We start from the raw sequence: 18,355 nt of genomic DNA on the forward strand, positions 1-18,355 counted from the left end.
AGACAAGAACGGCGCGTCGAGCGTGCGACGCCCGCAAATGGCGCCTGTGCCAGCCTTGCAGCCGCCGCCTCGCTGTGCTGGGTCGAGCTGTGCCGCCCCACCGCGCCCTTCCCGTCAGCCATCACCTCACCTCCCCCTCGTCAAGACCACCCAACATGTTAGTATGCATGCCCGCCCTCCGCACCACGCCCGCCGCTGCTCTCGCCGTAGCGTGCGGCCCTTCGCCTCAACTCGTCGTCGTGCCGCGGCCGGAGCTCTGCGCTGTGCGGAGTCAGCAATGAGCATGCCAGCTTGCGGCAGCTGTCGCCCTCAGAGGAGCCCCGAGCTGGAGGGGACTGCTGGAGCGGGAAATGCTGTCGCTGGAAGTGGGCGACGTGTGGCGGGCCTCGGCGTGGTGCTGGCGAGATTGCAGCTGCAGGATGGATGCCAGAGGTGATGTAGAGCGCGCGCTGACACGCCCGGTGCTGCAGGGACTCCTACGATGCCGAGCAGGCCGCCGAGCTCAAGCGCCGTCGCGCCTTCCGCAAGTTCTCGTACCGCGGCGTCGAGCTGGACGCGCTGCTGGACATGAGCAACGAGGACTTCATGGCCCTCGTGCACGCCCGTGCCCGCAGACGCTTCCAGCGCGGCCTCAAGCGCAAGCCCATGGGCCTCATCAAGAAGCTGCGCAAGGCCAAGAAGGAGGCGCCCGCCAACGAGAAGCCCGCCGTCGTGCGCACGCACCTGCGGGACATGATCATTGTGCCCGAGATGGTCGGCTCCGTCATTGGCGTGTACAACGGCAAGGTGAGTAGCGGGGCGCGAGCGATGGAGGGTCGTGTGCAGGGTGTAGCGAATGGCCTGAGGGTGGCTTGAGAGACTGGCGCGTAGGGGTCAGCGTTGAGATGCTGCTGCGACGTCTGCGTGCTGTCTGCGGCAGCCTGCATGCCGCTCGCCGACGGCGGGCAGCAGCACCAGCAGAGGAGGACCTCGCAGGAGGGGACAGCGTTCGTCGTGTCGCTCCAGAGCACGCGCTCATCGCTCTTTCGCGCACAGCAATTCTACAACTCCGAGGTCAAGCCGGAGATGGTCGGCCACTACACCGGCGAGTTCTCGCCCACGTACATGCCCGTCAACCACGGCAAGCCGGGTCTCGGCGGTGTCGCTCGTTACATGTGAGTCGCGACGCCGCGCACGCCGAGCCACAGCTCGTGTCTGACCTTCTCGTCCGCACAGCCCGACCAAGTAAAAGCCTCACGGTAATGCCTTGCTGCGGGCGGCCGGCCGCGTGACGTGTCCGTAGGCCTGCGCATGGCTCCACTTTCTCGCCTTGTCTCTCCATGGCGGCGGGCAGCGCGAGCCCCTTGTGCAGGCTCTCGCATGCCTCTCGTCATTGTACTTCCTCGACACACGACCATGCGCACTCTTCACCACACCCACGCAATCGACCCGTTCCAGAGAGACCGCGTGCGGCGCACAGGGGCAGGGAGACGTGCGGCAAGGGTATCAGATTGCGCTGTGCTGCGGTGTCTATCATGCGAGGGGTGTGGGAGCTGCAGGGGTGCGCATGCTGGCGCGTGGGGCTCGGCGGCGTGTCCAGACCTCGAAGACGCCCTGCTCCAGGCGCTCCAGCTCGACGATGTGAGGGCTGATGTGCAGCCATCCGCTGCGCTCGAGCAGCGCGTCCTTCTCCAGGGTGTGCACCGTGCTGGCCGAGGCAGGAGCACCACGGGCGCCGGGTGCTGCCTCGTACAGCGGCGCATCACCAGACGTGGGAACGCGCACGAGCGTGCCGCCGGCGTTGGTGGCCCAGAGCTGCGGCGGCAGCACGGCCGCGTCGTACGTGCCCGCCGAAGGCGCCTCGGGACGCAGAGTGACCAGAGCCTGCTGCTGCTCCTCGTCCGAGCCGCCGACGAGGGCGACGGCGTGCGGCTGGCGCACCTGCAGGTGTCGCGGAGCCGCGGCGCGCGGGAGAGCGGGGCTGTCGCTGCCCAGCGTTGCCGAAGCCGAGGCGGGACCGTCGTGTGCTGCAGCTGCCGGCATGCCAGGCGTGTTGGTGCCCGACGGGTTGGCGCTGCTGTGCGAGGACTCCGGTTGTCCGGCACGGGCCATCAGCGCACCGCTGATGTCTGCAAGTGCGGAGCGCGGCAAGCGCACGACCGCACATCGCGTTGCCTCCGGGCCGGAAGCGACGTGACCGTGCGCAAGCGCCAAGCTCGCGAGGCCGTTGGCGCCTCCGACGTTGGCCGTCGCGGCGCGAAGAAGCTTGGTCGCCTCTGCCTGGACGAGAGCGGCCACGTGCGGGCCCCACCAGCTGTCCTCGCTGCCCGAGCCGTCAGCCTCGCCATCGTCCACCACGACACAGCGGCCGTAGCCGAGGCGGGCCATAGCGCAGACGGCGGCCTTGAGTGCCACGTCTCGGCCGCGGCGCTCGTGCACGTCGGCACTGGGTGACAGCGGCATTGCGACGACGAGAGCGGTACCGGATGCGCCAGGCACGTTGATCGGGCTGAGGAAGCGAGTGAAGACACGCTCGAGCGCAGAGGCCAGCGTGTGGTCGCCGCTGAGAGGGCCGTCGAGGGCGCAGAAGCCGTGCGGCGTTAGTGCGCCTCTTGAGGTGCCGACGAGGTCGCTTGCGACTTCGCCGCGGTACACGACATCCACTGCTCCGACAGCGTGGCTGGCCAGACTCGTGGAGAGATTGGCCGAACCGAGAGCGTTGGCCAGGGCCACCTGTGCTGCCCATGTGTGCCCAGCGAGATGAATGCCGCCGATGTGTGCGTCGGACAGCGGTGCACGCAGCGCGTCCTCCCTGACCGTCATCTCGTCGAGCTCCTGGGCCGACAGGGAGCGCACGTCCGGCGGCATGCCGATGGCATCCAGTGCTGCGCGCATGCGGTTGCCTGCTGCGTTGCTGTGTGCTCCAGGCCCATCGCCGATGAGGTAGTGCTTCGGGCTGACCAGACCTAACGAGATCTGAGCGCGACCGATGTCTCGCAGGCTCATCTGACCAGGTGCCGCCTTGATCAGCTGAGCAGGATGGCTGACCGGCGAGAGAACGCCGTTGAACGGTCGCGTCGATCGGCCGGCCTCGTTTATGTTGATGGCCATGAGCGGCGGCAGACTGCGCGCAGGGTCTTGAGCGGCTCGCGTGAGCACACGTGCCTGGAACGAGAGCAGATGCCAGTTCTGCTCCGGCCGCTCGGGCTTGGCGAAGCCGACCATTTCGACGATGTCCACGCCGCCGAAGCGCCGTGCCGCGCGGTCGTACAGCTGGAAGGCGAGCTCGGAGTCCCACCGCAGATCGCCGCGCATATCGTGGTAGCTGGCGACGATGCGCGTGCGGCCACGTCGGGCAATCAGCGAGCGGATGCCGCTCTCGACCCAGCCGAGCTCGACATCCAGCAGCTCGACACCCATGCTCAGGCCGAGCTCTGCGAGTGCAAAGTACAGCGCCTGAGAGTGGGCAGAGCGGGCGTCTCGGTGCGTCAGGTCGCGGTCGTCGAAGAAGGAGCCTCCTTCGCGGTCCGAGCGCAGCGTGAAGAGCAGCGGCAGGCCACGCGCCAGTCGGCGAGCGTGTGCGACCTGCAGCGCGACCTCGAGGAAGTCGACCTCCGGCGGCGGCGCGTCCGAGGGCAAGCCTGCTCGCATTGCGCGAGACGCGGGCCGCAGCGCATCCCACAGGTCCACGCGCAGCTCGAGCGCATCGATGCCCTGCAGCATCTCGTCGAACTTGGCTGGCGACACGTTGCGCAGGTCGGGCAGCGTGAGCGAGAGGAATGTCGTGCGCCGCGTGAGCAAGTGTGTCCGGCTGGTCACGTCCGACGCGCCTGGCGGCACCGAGAAGGGCACCGGTGCGCCAGGCGACGTGAGGCCGTCTGCTCGAGAGCTCGGCGCGGGTGCAAGCAGGTGCGCAAGACTGTGCCTTCCGGGCGTGGGAGCTGGCGAGCCGTGCCTGGATGTTGCTGGCGAACGGATGAGCTGCGGCGTGGCCGACACGGGATCGGAGAGCACGAAGCGCAGCAGCCGCAGCAGTTCGATCTCGATGAGCTTCAGCTTGAGCGGGTGCGGCTCGCCCGGCGATGTGGGTGCAGTCAAGGACACGAAGGTGTGCGAGGCGCAGCTGCGGAACAGCGGCTCGCGGCGCTTCAGGACGGTGAGGAAGTTCTCGCCGTAGCTTGGGTGGCTGGAGTGCGTCTCGCCGAGCACGTAGTGCTGCACGGCCTCGCGCTCGCGCAGCACGAGAATGATGGGACACTCGTCGCGCGTCGCGCGCAGCAGCTCGCGCACCTCGTGTGTCTCGACGATGCCGCCGCCCGTGGCGATGACAGTGTCGAGCGCATGGCGGCCGAGTGTGTGCCGCAGCACGTTGGCCTCCTGGTGCCGGAAGGCCGCCCAGCCGTGGCGCGCCACGTACTCGCCGATCGTGCAGTGCACCTGCGTCTCAAAGACGGAGTCGGTGTCGATGAAGCGCCGCCGCAGAGCAGTAGCAGCAATGAGGCCCAGAGTGGTCTGCAGGCACGCGAGTGTCAGCAGAAGACCAGGGCTCTGCCGCAAGCTGGACCCGCAAGTCGCAAGCGGCCAGTCATGCACTGCTTCCGCATCTTACTGACCTTGCCTGCCCCTCGCATGCCAAGAAGGACGATGGACGCGCGCGGATGATAGGCACTGGGCGCATGTGGGCGCGGCGAGGCCGTGCCGCTGGGCGTGCCCCCGGCCGAGCTGGGGCCAGCGTGGTGGTGGGCGAGCTGCGGGTTCACACTGAGCGGCCCGCCGGGCACGCCGTGGCCCGTGGAGCGCATGGGTGGCGAGCCTGCGGTACGAGACTGCGACATGCTGGCGGATGCGTGCGGAGAGAGCGAATCTGCTGCTGGTGCGTCGAGGAAGCGTATGCGGCTCGCGGCCGAGCGCTGCGCCGGGTGGAGCGACTGGAGGCCGGTGTTCGGAGCGGGGACGCGCGGAGCGTGCGGCACGGGCTGCGAGCCGTAGCGTGCGCTGAGCTGCGTGGCCGCACTGCCGGCTGAGACGGCGAGAGAGGCGCCGGGAGGGACAGCGGTGTGGAGCGGTGAGGGTCGGGAGCAGGGTGAGATAGCCGCGTGCGCTCGCTCTTGGGCAAAGCGGGGGATCTGGATGCACCGGCGCGCGTCACGTGCATGCGGCGCACACCGAGCTGCCTTGCTCTGTGCCCTGTGCGGCTCAGGTCCTTCCTGGCTCTACACCCTCACTCCCGCCGGCCTCGTGGGCCTCTGCGCAGATGCTGTGCCCGCACACTCCGCCCTCCTCTCATCTCGCTGCGCTGCACTGAGCAGCAGCCATGCCCTCGCCGCGCGCCGGGCCGTCGTCGCAGCTGCTGTGCTCGGCCTCGAAGCTCACGCGCCGGCTCGCTCGCCTCGCTGCACCCGGCCCGCACGAGCGAGGCACGGCTGCGCACCCCGTGGCGCCATCGACAGACGAGGCAGCAGCGGTGCCAGCCTTTCTCTTGCCCGCCTTCTTCACTTCCGCGGCGCCGCCAGCATGGCGCAGCCAGACCTCGGCCTTCTCTTCGCCGCGCCCGTCTTCTCATCCACTGCGTCCGCATGTGCGCTCCGTGCACGACGCAGCCGCAACGGCCGCAAGCAGCCGGCAACCTGCCCAAGCGCGTGATGCTAGGGCTCTAAGTAGGGCTGCTGCGTCATCAGCGAAGGCCGCTCGCTCGCCTCCAGTAGCGATCAAAGCGCTGGAAGACAAGCTGAACGGCGCCGACGACGGCGAGGCACTACAGGCGCGCATCAGGCGCTCGGCAGCCGAGCGTGGTCTCTTCGACGAAGCGCTCGATCCTTTCGCCCGCCTCCGTGCCTGTATCGGCTGGCTGGCCACAGACGTCGTCAAGCTCACCGACGAGCTGGCAGAGCCTGCGCACGCAGAGGGCGCTGGGCCAGAACATGTGCGCGGAGGTCGTGATGCGCGAGCGCGGCCAGAAGCAGATATCGGCCCAGCCACACCTGCTCGTATGGCTCTTCCAGACGACGGCCTCTGGCCGACCTCCGGCGACTTGGCAAAGCGCTCGAGCCGTTCCATGACGCGACGGCCACTCGAGCTGCAGAGCAGCGCCGCAGATCGTGCCGTCGCGAAGCTCTTGTCGCGGTTCACTCTCACATTTTGGCGACACGACTCCCTGTCCCTTGCACTCGTGCACGTGCCGGCCAGCGAGGGCTCGACGGAAGATGCTCGGAAGCGTGCCCGCGAGCTATGGTCGCTGCACGACATGCAGCAGCTCGAGCTCGTAGCGGAGAGCGCTGAGCGTCACGGCCATCGGCTCGCGCTTCTCGTGCTCGGCCGTCATTGTCGCCGATGGATGCGCGCCGCATCGCTGGCGATGATGCACAAGCACCACTGGGTGTCTGCTGAGCTCGATGAGGTGCGCGCTGTGCTACTCGCATTTCGGTCCGTCAACTCGCGCGTCATCACTGCGGTCGTGGACGTCGGCCACTGGGCCTCGGTCGCCGAGCACACCGAATCCATGCGCCTGTTCGTGGGCGAAGTGGGCGGCGCGCTCAACGACAAGTCCTTGGCTCACGAGTGCCTCGACTTGGCGTACTTTCGAGCCTCACTCAACGCCGATGCTGCGCTGCGAGCACCGCTCGAGCCAGAAGAGATGCAGCTGCGGCGCGACAGTCTGCGACCGGACGAGCTGAAGCCCCACTCGGTCGCATGGTCGACTAGCGCTCGCATGCAACGCAAGGCGCTGATGCACGCGGCCTTGTTCGGCAGAGACTGCGTGGCACGGCTGGAGAAGCTGTGTCGCGCTTTGCGCCGCTCGAGCGTCCGGCCGGACCATCGCTTCATGCGCCAGCTCTTCGACTCTCTTGCGCGCCGCGTGCATCCGGCGATGAACATGCTCACCGCCCAAGCTCTGGACAGCAAGACGCAAGACGCAATCGTCGACTCGCGACGCTGGCGTACGGTCCGTGACCAGGTCAGAACTGTGGCGCGCGAGCAGTGGCATCACTACTGTGAGACGGTCGCAGATGGCGAGCCGTCCACAGTCGCGCGCACGCTCGTGGCCCTGATCCATCTCGAGCTCGCAATCATCGAGCCCGTGCTCCACGCGAAGCGCTCCGTGCCTAGCGTGCGCAGCGAGGTGGACACTCACGTGGCGCATCTGCTCGGCCTGACAAGCAAGCTGTCCGAGCTCTACTGCGAGAGCCCGTCGGATGCGATGACCGAGCTGCGCCGTCAGGCACGCAGCAATTACTTCGCACTGCGCCTGCTTCTGGCCAGCGGCCACAGCGAGGCTGCCATGCGCGAGTTCGTGTCCATGCTCCGACTCGATCTGTCCTGCTTCTCGTATGAGGACCGTCCGAGGAACGGCACGCTCGAGGGGGCGCACGCACCTGGCAGCATCCACGCTCACCGCATCAAGAGCGGCATCCACCAGCTGCAGCGCAGCGCATTCGTCGCTGCTCTCTCTCATGCCCTCTATCGAGAGCGAGATCGGAGCCTGCTGCACCGCGTCCTGCGCCTCGGCCGTGCGGCCGTGTCGCGAGGCACCTTTAGTGCCGAGAACAAGTTCAAGGAGCAAGCTGTGGGCAACACGCGCGACAGTCCGAGCGAGCTGGCGTACTTCTGGGGCCGGACGCTCGGTGTCCTGCTCCCAGCACGCCCGCTAGCTGTCGGCGGCGAGAACCCGCAGCTGCCTTGTCTGCCGGACGAGGTGATGGATGAGCTTACGCTCTCCGTCGAGGCGATGGACGTGAGCCACGCGGGCCTGTCCCGGCGTACGCGCGGAGACTGGCGCGTTCCCTTTCACTCCGAGCTGCTCAAGCGCGAGCGCGTCAAGGCGTTCGTGTACACCGCCTTGACGCCAGCACCGGAGCCAGAAGCATCGCCGGAGCCCGCACCTGCGCCCGTGCCGCAGTGGGCGACGTGGCTACTGGGCAATCCGGCGCCGGCACCAAGCGCGGCTTCTGAGCTCGATGGTCAACACACCTCCGATCCAACAAGCTGCAGCATGCAGCCGGAGCCCGTCGACATCGTCGCACGCTTTCAGGCCATCACCAAGATGTTCGCCACGCTCCATGCCAAGGACCAGGTCTGGACTTGGACTCGCGAAGCGCTGGCCGCACACATGGAGCAGTCGCCTCGTACAGCTCTCGACGGCGCGGACCTCGGCGAGCTCCTGCTTCGCGAAGTCGCGCAAGCTGAAGAAGCCGCAGCGGAGAGCAGACAGCGAGACGAGCGCCTCGCAGCGCCTGCCTTGAGCGCACAGCGGGCTGCGATCCTGGATCGCGCTGGTCTGACGCCCAGCATGCCGGTGCGCGAGCTCGCAAACGCGCGTCTCGACGAGCGTGAGCACTTCCTGCAGCTCGCGGAAGAGGCCTTTGCCGAGGTCGCAGGCACGGCCTTCCCAGCAGCGCAGCAGCTCTCGCCTGATCACAGCGGCGAGAAGGCGCGAGGGGAGCCAGAAGGGAGCGATCTTGCTCGGTCGGCGACACACCCGCTGTCTGACGAGGAGCAGCAGGACGAGATGCCGTCGAGCGTGCGCGCAGGTCACATGCGATATGCATTGGAGGTGTAGGAGGCACTGGGGGCAATGAGATGATGCGGGATGTTGTACAAATGCGTGACGCGAGTCTTGACGGCCTGCGAGCGGGATCAGGGGCACATCTCCTGCACCTCTGCAGGCGGGCGTCAGGGTCAGCTGAGCACGTGGCGAGCAGGTGGACCCGCGACGCACTGCGGATGATGTCGACGTAGGCCTGCGCGGCCGGACTCTCGGGATGCTCGTACACGAAGTCCTCCCTGCCCGAGCGCATGGAGTGTGAGCGGGTGGACTGCAGGGGCGCGAATGAGTCACTCACCCAAGATCGCAGCACTTGCCGATCCTTGGGTCCAGCGGCACGCTGCCCAGGAACTTCAGGTCCAGCTCTTCGCACAACGCCTTTGCTCCGCCCGTGCTGGGGTAGAAGACATCGCTGTTGCCGTGGCAGGAGGGGCAGACGAAGCCGGCCATGTTCTCGACGACGCCGAGGATCGGCAGGTTGACCTTGCGGCAGAACGAGATCTCTTTGCGCACGTCCTGCAGCGACACCTCCTGCGGCGTCGTCAGGAGAATGGCGCCAGAGAGGCCGGTGGGCGCAAGGAGCGAGACGATACTGAGGTGCTCGTCGGACGTGCCCGGCGGCGTGTCAATGAGCATGTAGTCGAGGTTTGGCGCCGAAGCGTTCGAGCCCTCGGCCGGGAAGTCGTCGGCGAGGCCGCCAGTCCAGTCGACGTCGAGCAGGAACTGCTTGATCAGCGCGTTCTTCTTTGGGCCGCGCCAGATCACGGCGCTCGACGTCGACGGCAGCAGGAAGCCGATCGACATGGCACAGAGGTGCTCAGAGACGAAGGCCGGCTGCCAGCCGGATGCACTCGCGTGGACAGAGTGTGACGAGAGGCCGAGAATCAGGGGAATCGACGGACCGCAGATGTCGAGGTCCATGATCGCCGTCTGTGAACGCGTCAGCGCATGCACTGCGTCAGGAGTGGGATTCCTGCCCGTTTTCCGAAGATCCAGCTCCATCGCAGGCCGGATGGGCCTGGACGAGACATGGGCCGTGCGGTGCAGCAGCAGCGAGCAGTCACGACGTGTGCCGAGCGGCTGATGCAGTGCAGCAGCAGCTTGCACAGCCGTAGCAGCCAGCTCGCTCCGGTCTCGTCCACTCTTGCCCATGCCGTGTCCGCATGCCCTCGCCGCCAGGCAGACCTTGCTCCACGCCGAGGCCATCTGACTCACCTGCTTGGCCTGTCCTGCACACGCCCTGCCGAGCATGGTGGTGAAGGTGCTCTTGCCCACGCCGCCCTTGCCGCTCATGACGAGGATCTTGTTGCGCACACCCTGCATGCGCGCCTGGATGCGCGGCAGGTCCGGGTCGGGCCCCTTGGGCGTCGTGGCGCAGATGGACTGGTTGGCACAGCCCTGGCACGCCGACGACGTGCCGGCCGTGGGCGCATCGATGCCGGGACAGTGCTCGGGCGCGTTCTGCGTGCAGCGCAGTCAGCAGGCATGCCTCACGGGCCAGGCCGTGTGGCGCCACGCACCTCTGGCACGGCGTCGGGCCGCGCACGCGCAGCATCGGCAGGCACAGCGGTGGCAGCAGCCAGCGCAGCTGCAGGCGGCGCCTCGGCGAGTGCAGGCATGGTGGCGGCCGGCGTCATGGCGATGCAGGTGTGGTGGTGGCAGTGAGAGATGCGAGGCGGCGGAAGGCGGCGCGCGCTGTGCACCGCTTCGGCCATCGGCGGCGATATCGCCGCGCCGCGCGCGCTTAACGCCGGCCTGCCTTGCCCGTCTCCACACTCGAGTCGCCTTCCTGCCATAGCGCACGGCAGAGCAGCCCTGACCGTGCGCTTTTGGTGTTATAATCACGAGGCCTGCAGTTTACGAGCTTGCCCTCAAGGATCAGATCCAGTTCGGCTTCGATGTCCTGCAAGAGTCGGTCGACTCCAAACGAGCCCACGTCCTGACATGCGCGTTCACGACAGCGAGTGGGAAAGAACGACCAGCCTGAGAGAACATCGGCCCGCACGAAGGAAGACCTGAGAGCTCGAGCCCGACTGCCCTGTCCTGGCCCTCATGATCATCATCTCTCAGGCTAGACGCAGCCGGCTGCGCTGCCGGAGGCAATGTTCTCACGCCGCGGGCGGCGGCTTCGCGCACTCACGTGACGCCCTCCGAGTCGCCCCGCAAGCGCCTCGGAGCGCTCTTCTGGTGCAAGGCCGCAAGAGTCGGACGCGCAAGAAGCGTCGCGAGAACGGACCCTGAACTGCTGCGAAATAAGCTGTGCACAGCCAGAGCAAGAAGAGAGAAGGTGGACGCTTGCCTTGCAGCGCATCCGCACGGGAGCGCGTGGCGGCGGTGGCGCCGTGGCGCGGGAAGACGGCGCAGCCGACGGAGGCTCGGCTGCGCTGCGCCGCTGCGATCCAGACGGCGACGAGGCCCGCGGAAGATGCGCACGGCAAAGCTTCTGGCTGCGAGTTGCCCGAGCAAACCCATCACAAGCCCTGGAATGTGGAGTACGGCCTGCGGAAGCAGAACGGGAAGCATCCGATGCCTCATTGAGAGACCAACACTGCGCACCGGACGTTTCTTCTGGTGTGCGAGCAAGCTGCAGGCGTCGCCGGGACGCCTCCCGTCGGAGTGCTCCCGGCGCGAGCGCCGAGGGTGCTGCAGGGCTGGCGGGTGGGCTTCCGAGATGCCGATCTTGTTGGCGGCCCGCGACCCGCCTGGCTGGGAGGTGATGCGCTGCAAGACGGCGATCACGCGACGAACTGCATGACAGGATGCAATGTGCTTCGGCCGGGTGTGCTCGTGCAGCCATCACCTCCGCAGCTGCAGGCGCATGCTCTCGAGCGGCGACGGCCCTACGGAGAGGTGATGCGTGAAGGCCGCCGTGTTCTCTGCGCGATGCTGTCACGCTCGGGAGTGACTGTAGCACGCACGTGGCGGCAGCTTGCATGGACCCCATCTCGGGCTCGCCAGCAGCTCGGGTCACCCTCTCGATGCCGATGTGCCTCGGCCAGACTCGATGGCTGCCGGCTAGCCCTCAGACCGTGGTGCTAGCGATGCGCTGCCGCAGCGTGCAGGAGCGCTGTGCTGCACCCTTTCCGGCACCAAAGCCGCTGCGCTGCCGGTGAGTTGTGATCGATGCGATGCTGGCTGCAACGCACGGAGCACAGCGGCAGGGCGCCAAGGCACGCCTGCGGCGCGTCATTGAGCCGATGCCGTGACCAAATGTTGGTCTTCGCAGTCGAGTTTTCTGCCGGCACCGCGTGCATGTGACCTCAACGAAGGATCTGCACCTCGCTGCCGCGGATCGGAGCCTCTCACGCCGAGGCTGCGGTTCGGCGCATCCGCACATCCGAGCCTCTCACGTGCCGTGCCGAGGCTGTGGTTCGGCGCATTCGTGGCTCGTCGTCCAACAGCCCGAGGGCCGAGTGACTGCAACGAGAAGGTGCAGATGCAGCTCGCAGGCGCCAGCCCGCAGCGGCAGCACCCTGCCGCGAAGTCACGCTCCCCGCGGGAGCATCCGGCGTTCCGCGCGGAAGCCTTACTGCTGCGGCGAGCAACACGAAAGACGGAACGTGGTGCAGTCGCGGCCGCGCAGAGCTGTTCGTCGCTGCAAGCTGGATGCAGCACCCAGAGTTGCGCTGGGAGGCGGCGCCACGCTTCCCGTGCTGCGCCGGCGCAATGGCGGAGAGTGCGTGCTGCTCGCCCGACGATGCTGCTGTGGCGGCGAGCATGCAGCCCGGAGCGCTCCCACGCCGCCATGCTCATGGGCTCCCAGCCTCCCAGCCTCCCACTCCCGAGCCGGACATTTGCTTCGACGTGAGCGCAAGGCGGGGCGACGACGCACAGGAGCCGCAGTTTGTGGCGCACGCGCGTGTGACCTGCACCTGGGCCTCGTGTCGGCGCCGGCGCCGGTGCGGCAGCCACACGCGCGCGACGCCGCCGCCGCCGCCGCCGCAGCGGACGCCGAATGCCTGCGCCGCATCCGGACGCTGCTCGCCGTGCTCGCCGTCGGAGCACAGCACCCTGGGGCCCACCTCCTCTCGCCACAGGCCTTCGCAGCGCAGAGCCTTCTTCCACATTCCGACGACGACGCAGGCACATGGAACCGTACGCAGGCACGCAGGCCCGCCACGTGGGACGCTCTGTTGATTGCCTGCGGCTCCCAGGCCCGCCCGTCCCCGCCGGTGGCTGCAGCAAAAGAGACAACGCCACAGGGGGCGAGCGGGAGCCACACCTTGTCGACTCTGCCACACCTTACAGCAGGGCCTCACCATTTGCTGTTGCCCGTGCGAGCGGAGGAGTCGACCGGAGGCAACTGCGCCTTGCGCTCCCGGCCGACTCTGCGTTGTGCCGCAGCAAGAGCCACCCCCAGCTCCGTCGTCCGCCACCGCAGCTGCCCCTCGTACGGAGATGCACCCTGGGGACTCATCTGCGTGGTCCGCCTGCGCCGGCTTGCTCTCGGTGTGCCTCGGACGCCGCAGCACCGGCGCATTCCGCTCGACGCTGAGCTGGACGACGCCCGCTGCGCCGTGCGCCAGCCACCAGAGTGGACTTTCGGAGCGTCGTGTGCTCCGAGCCCGCCGTGAGCCCGGCATAAGCCACGCTCGCACGCCTCCGACCGACTCGCATGTCCTCGAGCGAGCTCAGCGCTCAGCAGATGCTCCTGACTGCGGCTGCGGCGTCTGAGGACGCAACGGCATGGAGAACTCTGCGAGAGGAGTCTCGCCTGCAGCCCGGCTCCCGGCTGCGGCGATCTTGGGCGAGGGCCTCCCCGGCGCACGGCAGCATCGTCCATGCGAGCGTGTGACGAAGGGCAGCCGGTGTATTTCGCCGGCTCGAGATTCACGCCGCGCCGCACAGGCACGGCTCAGCATCAGGGCAGACTCTGGCTGAACAGTTCCGGTGCTCTGGCGCGCGGATGCGGCCTGCGAGGGCGTGTCTCACCAGCATCTTGGCCCGGCGCTGAGCCGAACTGCGCAAAAGGCGCGCGTCTCACCTCTGGCGTCACTGCTGCGTCGCCGCGCGCGGCGCGCGGGTGCTCTAAATCCAGCCGTCCCCAGAGAGAAGGCTCACCATTGGCGGCCAGTGAGACCAGGAACGTGACAGGGTGCTCAGCGCAGTGAGACCAGGCACGGATGCGATGCGAGGAGCTTCCGGCAAGCGCCAGCGCCCTCGCGCGCGCGCGCCCACGACGGAGATCTCTCTCTCCACGCGCGATGATGCCCCACCCGAGTCACGCTACGAGACAGCTGCGTCTCACATGCCTCGTCCTTTCCATCGTGCCATCGACGTCCCTGCGCTTGGCACGGCTGCCGTGTCGAGGCCATCGTGCGATGCTGGCTCGCCACGGCGCGGGCGCAGAGCGCGCTCGCAGGCCACGTGCTCCGCCGCAGCGAAAGCCCGGCTGCGGCACGGCACCGGGTGCGACGTGCGAGCCCTCGAGGGCGGAGTCCGCCTTCGTGTCCTGCGCGCTGCAGCGCTGTGCTGTGCTGGGCCCTTGTCGTCACCCCTGGACGAGCGATTGGGACTCCGCCCTTCTGCTCCCTCCCGCTGCTGCGATGCTGGGCGATGCCGCAGCGGCGTGGTTGGCCCGTCTCTCGGCGCTAACGTCTGGCCTTGCAGCAGTGCAGCAGCGCGGCAGCATCCGCCCCCCGACTGGCCACGCACCGCCCGCAGCATCGCACCGCAGGCACGGCGCAGGAGGCCATTCGCAGCGCTGCCGACGCGCGCCGAGCCCAACGGCTTGCAAGGAGGTCATCGGCGCGGCACGGGCGAGTCGCCGCACCCGGCTGGCTCTCCTCTGCGACCGCTCCCGCGCTGCGGCGAGTGCGTCACTGGTCCTTGGCCCTGCTCTCGGATCCGCCCGAAGCCTCGGCGCGAGCGCACAAAAGCGAAATACAAGTAACGCCGCCGCAGGGGCACCTCCTCCTTCCTTGGCCAGGCTGGGAATCGCGAGACATCGCGCACTCGTGCACAGGGACACAGGCGCAAACGGCCGCGTGAGAGGCACACGTCAGGGGGAAACTCGCATCGGCGAACTAGGCGGTGCGTGGCATGCGGAGGTGGCAAGAGCGCTGCCGAGCGATGGTTTGGGCCCTGTGCTGCTGCGGCTGTCGCTTTGCTGCCGCGCTATCGCTGTCGCTTGTCGCTGTCGTCCCCGCAGCTAGCGCATCGTGTCTGCCCCAGCCGCACAGTAGCGCGGGCGTCACGGCGCTGCGTCTGCATCCTGCATTCTGAGGCAAAGGTCCGCTAAGGAGGTTAGATGCGGCGGCCTCCGGGTGCTGCGGGGGGCTGTTCGGGCGCCGAGGGGTGAGAGAGTGCGCCGTGTGCGCTGCCAAGGTGCAGGCGGCGCGCTGCTCAGGGCCTGCACGGATGCTGCTCGATAGGGCTGCGTGCGGCGACGGCATGCGGCGCCGCGAGCGTGCAGCGGCACCTCTCGGAAGGCAGGCCATGTCTTGCCCCTAGCATCGGCGCTATGCCTCGCGAAGAAAGGCAGCCGCTGGCCGCAAGTTGCGATGGTGCCGGAGGGGCCACCGAGGAGGCGATCTGCCTCCGGCGAGGGTACCGAACGCGCCTGCGCGACGCTCGCGTTGCGCTCGCAGCCGCTTGCAATTCGCATCAGCAGCCGGCGCTGCAGCGGCCAGTGACGGCGCAGCAGCGGCTAGTGTTGCACCAGGTGCATGCTGTGCCCAGCCGGCAGCACCACTTTGGCGTCCAGCCTCGAAGCGGCGCACGGGCGGCCGGCTGCGGCGCTCATCTCGCCGCGAACGCGTCGCGCCCACTCGCGACTCGGACGCGGCTGACGCGCGCGATGCCCCTTGGCCGGCGTGTAGCAAGCCCCTACCGCGGCGACCGATGCGCCAATCTGTGCCATCTCGATTCATTGCCGCGCCTCCATTGCTCCAGGTAGTCCCCGTAATAGGCTTATTGCAGCCGGAAGCAGGGCAGCCATCTGTGCCCCTGCGCTGGATGCGGTGCCGTGGGGCCTGTCTCAGCGCCCCTCTGCGCGAGACAGAGCGCTATTCAAGAATGCGTGGCGTGCGCGCGAGGGGCCTTGCCACACCTTGTATTCGCACTCACGCGAGATTGTATTGCCGGGCGGTGCGCGCGTCATGCAGCGCCCGCCGCTCCGCCAGACACTGGGCGCGCGCCAGGTGACACCCCCGGCCGGACTCACGCAGCGGCGGAGCTGCGTGCGAGCACAGAAGGTCTCTCTAGCGCGGCCGCAGGAGAGCTCGTGCAGCATGCAGCGCTGCATTGCCTGCAGCCTGCAGGCGGTAGCGCTGGTCTGCTGCACGCCTGCACGCCGCGTTGGCCCGCGCCGCTCTGCGCCCGTGCTCTTTGCGAGAGCACCCGCTCGGTTTCTGCCGCACCTGCGCGCGGCTTGCTGCGCTGCACCGCACCTGCAGGCGCCCAGCTGCTGCGCCCGAGCAAGACTTGCCCTTCTGGGCCGCGCGCGGCACTGGGGCAGGCCCGAACAGGCAGGCGGCGCCCCTGGCCGGGTGCCTGAGGCTCCGCGTTGCGCGGCGCCGTGCTGTGGTGCAGGGGGCGTGCTCCGGCGGCTGCGCTGACAGGCTCTGGGCCTGCACCTGCGCCAGGGCTGATCGCCGGTCCCGCGCCGGGCAGCCGCTGCCCGCCGCCCGCCTGCCGCCTGCATCTGGGCCCGGCATCGCCGCAGACGCGACGCGCGGCGGCACGCACGCAGCACAGCGCCGCAGCGTGTGAGCGCGCGCGGAGCGGAGCCTGAGCGGCGCGGCTAGGGCGAGTTTCGCCTGGCGGGCGGAGAGCGGAGAGCGCTGCTGCCGTGCCTGCGCGCCGCCTGGGCTCTGCGTCACGCTGCTGCTGCCGCTGCTGCCTCGCTCCTGCTGCTGCCGCGCGGCCTCGCCTTGCCCGCGCCGTGAGATGCTTATAGGCGCTCCTCCCGCGGCCACACGTCGCCGGCTCCCCATCCACGCTTCCTCGTCCTCGTCCTCGCCCTCGCCCTCGCCCTCGCCCGTCCACCATCAACCACGGCCATCCACCTCGCGCCTCCTCAGCACCACCCATCTCCAGCACCGACGCCGCCTAGCCGCCCTCCTCGCACGCCACCTCGTCCGCGCCACCCCCAGCCCCGCTCCACCATGGCCTCTGCCGCTGTCGCCCCTGCCTGGCCGCAAGGCGCGCCCTACACGGCGCCCGTCGCCGCCTGTGCAGCCTCGTCGTCGCGCACCGCCGCTGCGGCACCGCGCAAGTCGTCGCGCCCCGCCGAGTACTGCGACCGCTTCTACGGCCACCGTGGTGAGTCGAGCCGGCAGCCCCGCCGCCACGCAGCGCAGCCTCTTACCTTCTCGCACAGACCTCGCCGAGCTCTGCGAGCGCGTCATCATGGCGCTCTTCGCCTGCCCGCTCGACTCGACGTCCTCGTCGGTCGCCTCGCCGTCGGCCACCCGTGCTGCGCCGCGCCTCTCCGAGTTCATCGCCTACGCGCTGCACCGCACGCGCCTGCCGCTCGCCGTCACGCACCAGGCCCTCTTCCTCCTGCGCCGCCTCAAGCAGCGCTTCCCCGCCGCCCGCGGCTCGTCGGGCCACCGCCTCTTCATCTCGGCGCTCATGCTCGCCAGCAAGAGCAGCTGTGACGACACGTACAGCAACAAGAGCTGGACCATCGTCGGCCAGGGCCTCTTCAGCCTGCGCGAGGTCAACCAGATGGAGCGTGAGCTCTTTGGCTACCTTGGCTTCAAGGTGAACGTCAAGAACGAGGAGCTCGTCGAGTTCGTCGCGGCCCTCGACGATGGATGCCTGCCGTCGCCGTGCCTGGCAGTTGAGCCCGTCGCCGCTGCCGTGGCCGCACCAGAGCATGTCGCCGCCGCTGCCGCACCATCTCCGCCTTCGCCGTCGCAGGCTTACCGCGCCGGGCCCTCGCGTGTCGCCCGGGCCAGCATCTCGGGCTACCCGCACGACGGCGTCGCCGCCTCGGCCTCCTGCAGCAACCTCGCCTCGCACACCGCATCCACGCTCGCACGCAGCGCCAGCGTGTCCGCACACGACCTGCGCGCCTCTGCTGCGGCGCACCCGCAGTACGCCACGCCCTACGGCGCCCGCGAGCGCTCGCGGCCGTACACGACGCCGACACACAACGTGGCGCTCAGCCAGGCAGCGGCATCGGCCGCCAGCCAGACGGCAGCGTTCTACAGCCACCTCTCGCCGTCGGTCGCCTCGCTCTCGTCGTCGCGCGGCAGCATCTCGTCGTCGTGCGACTCGTCCGACTCGGGCATCAGTCCTGGCGACTCGTGCTCGAGCTCGAGCAGTTGCACCACGCCCGAGACGCCGCCGTCGGAGCTCGGCTCGAGCCCGTGGACCAACGAAAAGGCGCTGTCGTACGACGGCGAGCCGGCCGGCACGTACGACGACCAGGTCAAGTTCTACCAGCCGCACCTCCGCGCCGGCCAGCACTACGCCGCCGCGTACAACACCTGGGCCTAAGGCGCCTGGTGCCGCCTTCACCCTCCTGCACACGCTCCCTCATCTACCTGATACCATGCTTCCGCCGCTGGCCGTTGCTTCACACCCGCCCTTCTCTGCTTGCCCTGCCCTGCCCTGAGCCCGCTCCGGTCGCCGGCTCGCCGCTGTACTACAACCGCCATCGTCTTCCTGCCCCTGCCACCACAAGCTCCCTCCGCTCGTGCCCCTCTGTGCCTCCTTGTCACGCTTCACATTCTATAAAAGGCCAACGGTCTCGCTCGGACGATCACACCAGACAACACATCACCTCTAATAATACAATATCGGCGCGCGTGCCTCCTGGCCGCCGTCTCCTCACACCTCTTGCTGTGCTGTCTGTTCTGTCGAAGCTGCTCAGGGTGTGGC

The 18,355-nt window shown here is 68.5% G+C and overlaps 5 protein-coding genes across 5 annotated transcripts; 3 read left to right on the forward strand and 2 right to left on the reverse strand.

Annotated features, from left to right (window-relative positions):
- The first annotated feature begins 118 nt into the window (after positions 1-118).
- On the forward strand, positions 119-1,399 carry FA09DRAFT_332566 (putative 40S ribosomal protein S15). Its single transcript, XM_025743508.1, has 4 exons — positions 119-157; positions 471-786; positions 1,036-1,154; positions 1,216-1,399. Coding segments are annotated over exons 1-4 (450 nt in total). The 5' UTR covers positions 119-155; the 3' UTR covers positions 1,229-1,399.
- A 74-nt stretch (positions 1,400-1,473) lies between these two features.
- Positions 1,474-5,045, reverse strand: FA09DRAFT_312980 (SKI-domain-containing protein). Its single transcript, XM_025740715.1, has 2 exons — positions 4,593-5,045; positions 1,474-4,491 (listed from the first exon to the last, which is right to left on the reverse strand). The coding sequence occupies exons 1-2, from the start codon at positions 4,812-4,814 to the stop codon at positions 1,513-1,515; spliced, it is 3,201 nt and encodes a 1,066-aa protein (XP_025595191.1). The 5' UTR covers positions 4,815-5,045; the 3' UTR covers positions 1,474-1,512.
- A 158-nt stretch (positions 5,046-5,203) lies between these two features.
- On the forward strand, positions 5,204-8,573 carry FA09DRAFT_363327 (hypothetical protein). The gene has a single exon (XM_025745574.1). The coding sequence runs from the start codon at positions 5,294-5,296 to the stop codon at positions 8,534-8,536; it is 3,243 nt and encodes a 1,080-aa protein (XP_025595192.1). The 5' UTR covers positions 5,204-5,293; the 3' UTR covers positions 8,537-8,573.
- FA09DRAFT_332568 (putative NBP35-nucleotide-binding protein) lies at positions 8,505-10,176 on the reverse strand. Its single transcript, XM_025743509.1, has 5 exons — positions 10,042-10,176; positions 9,737-9,982; positions 8,820-9,451; positions 8,696-8,760; positions 8,505-8,636 (listed from the first exon to the last, which is right to left on the reverse strand). Exons 1-5 carry the CDS (start codon positions 10,138-10,140, stop codon positions 8,614-8,616), a joined length of 1,065 nt encoding a protein of 354 aa, XP_025595193.1. The 5' UTR covers positions 10,141-10,176; the 3' UTR covers positions 8,505-8,613.
- Positions 10,177-16,461: 6,285 nt separating this feature from the next.
- FA09DRAFT_323352 (hypothetical protein) lies at positions 16,462-18,308 on the forward strand. Its single transcript, XM_025741085.1, has 2 exons — positions 16,462-16,786; positions 16,845-18,308. The coding sequence occupies exons 1-2, from the start codon at positions 16,630-16,632 to the stop codon at positions 17,969-17,971; spliced, it is 1,284 nt and encodes a 427-aa protein (XP_025595194.1). The 5' UTR covers positions 16,462-16,629; the 3' UTR covers positions 17,972-18,308.
- Positions 18,309-18,355: the final 47 nt, after the last annotated feature.

This window comes from Tilletiopsis washingtonensis (assembly GCF_003144115.1).
Source record: "Tilletiopsis washingtonensis strain MCA 4186 unplaced genomic scaffold FA09scaffold_26, whole genome shotgun sequence".
Taxonomy (NCBI): domain Eukaryota; kingdom Fungi; phylum Basidiomycota; class Exobasidiomycetes; order Entylomatales; genus Tilletiopsis; species Tilletiopsis washingtonensis.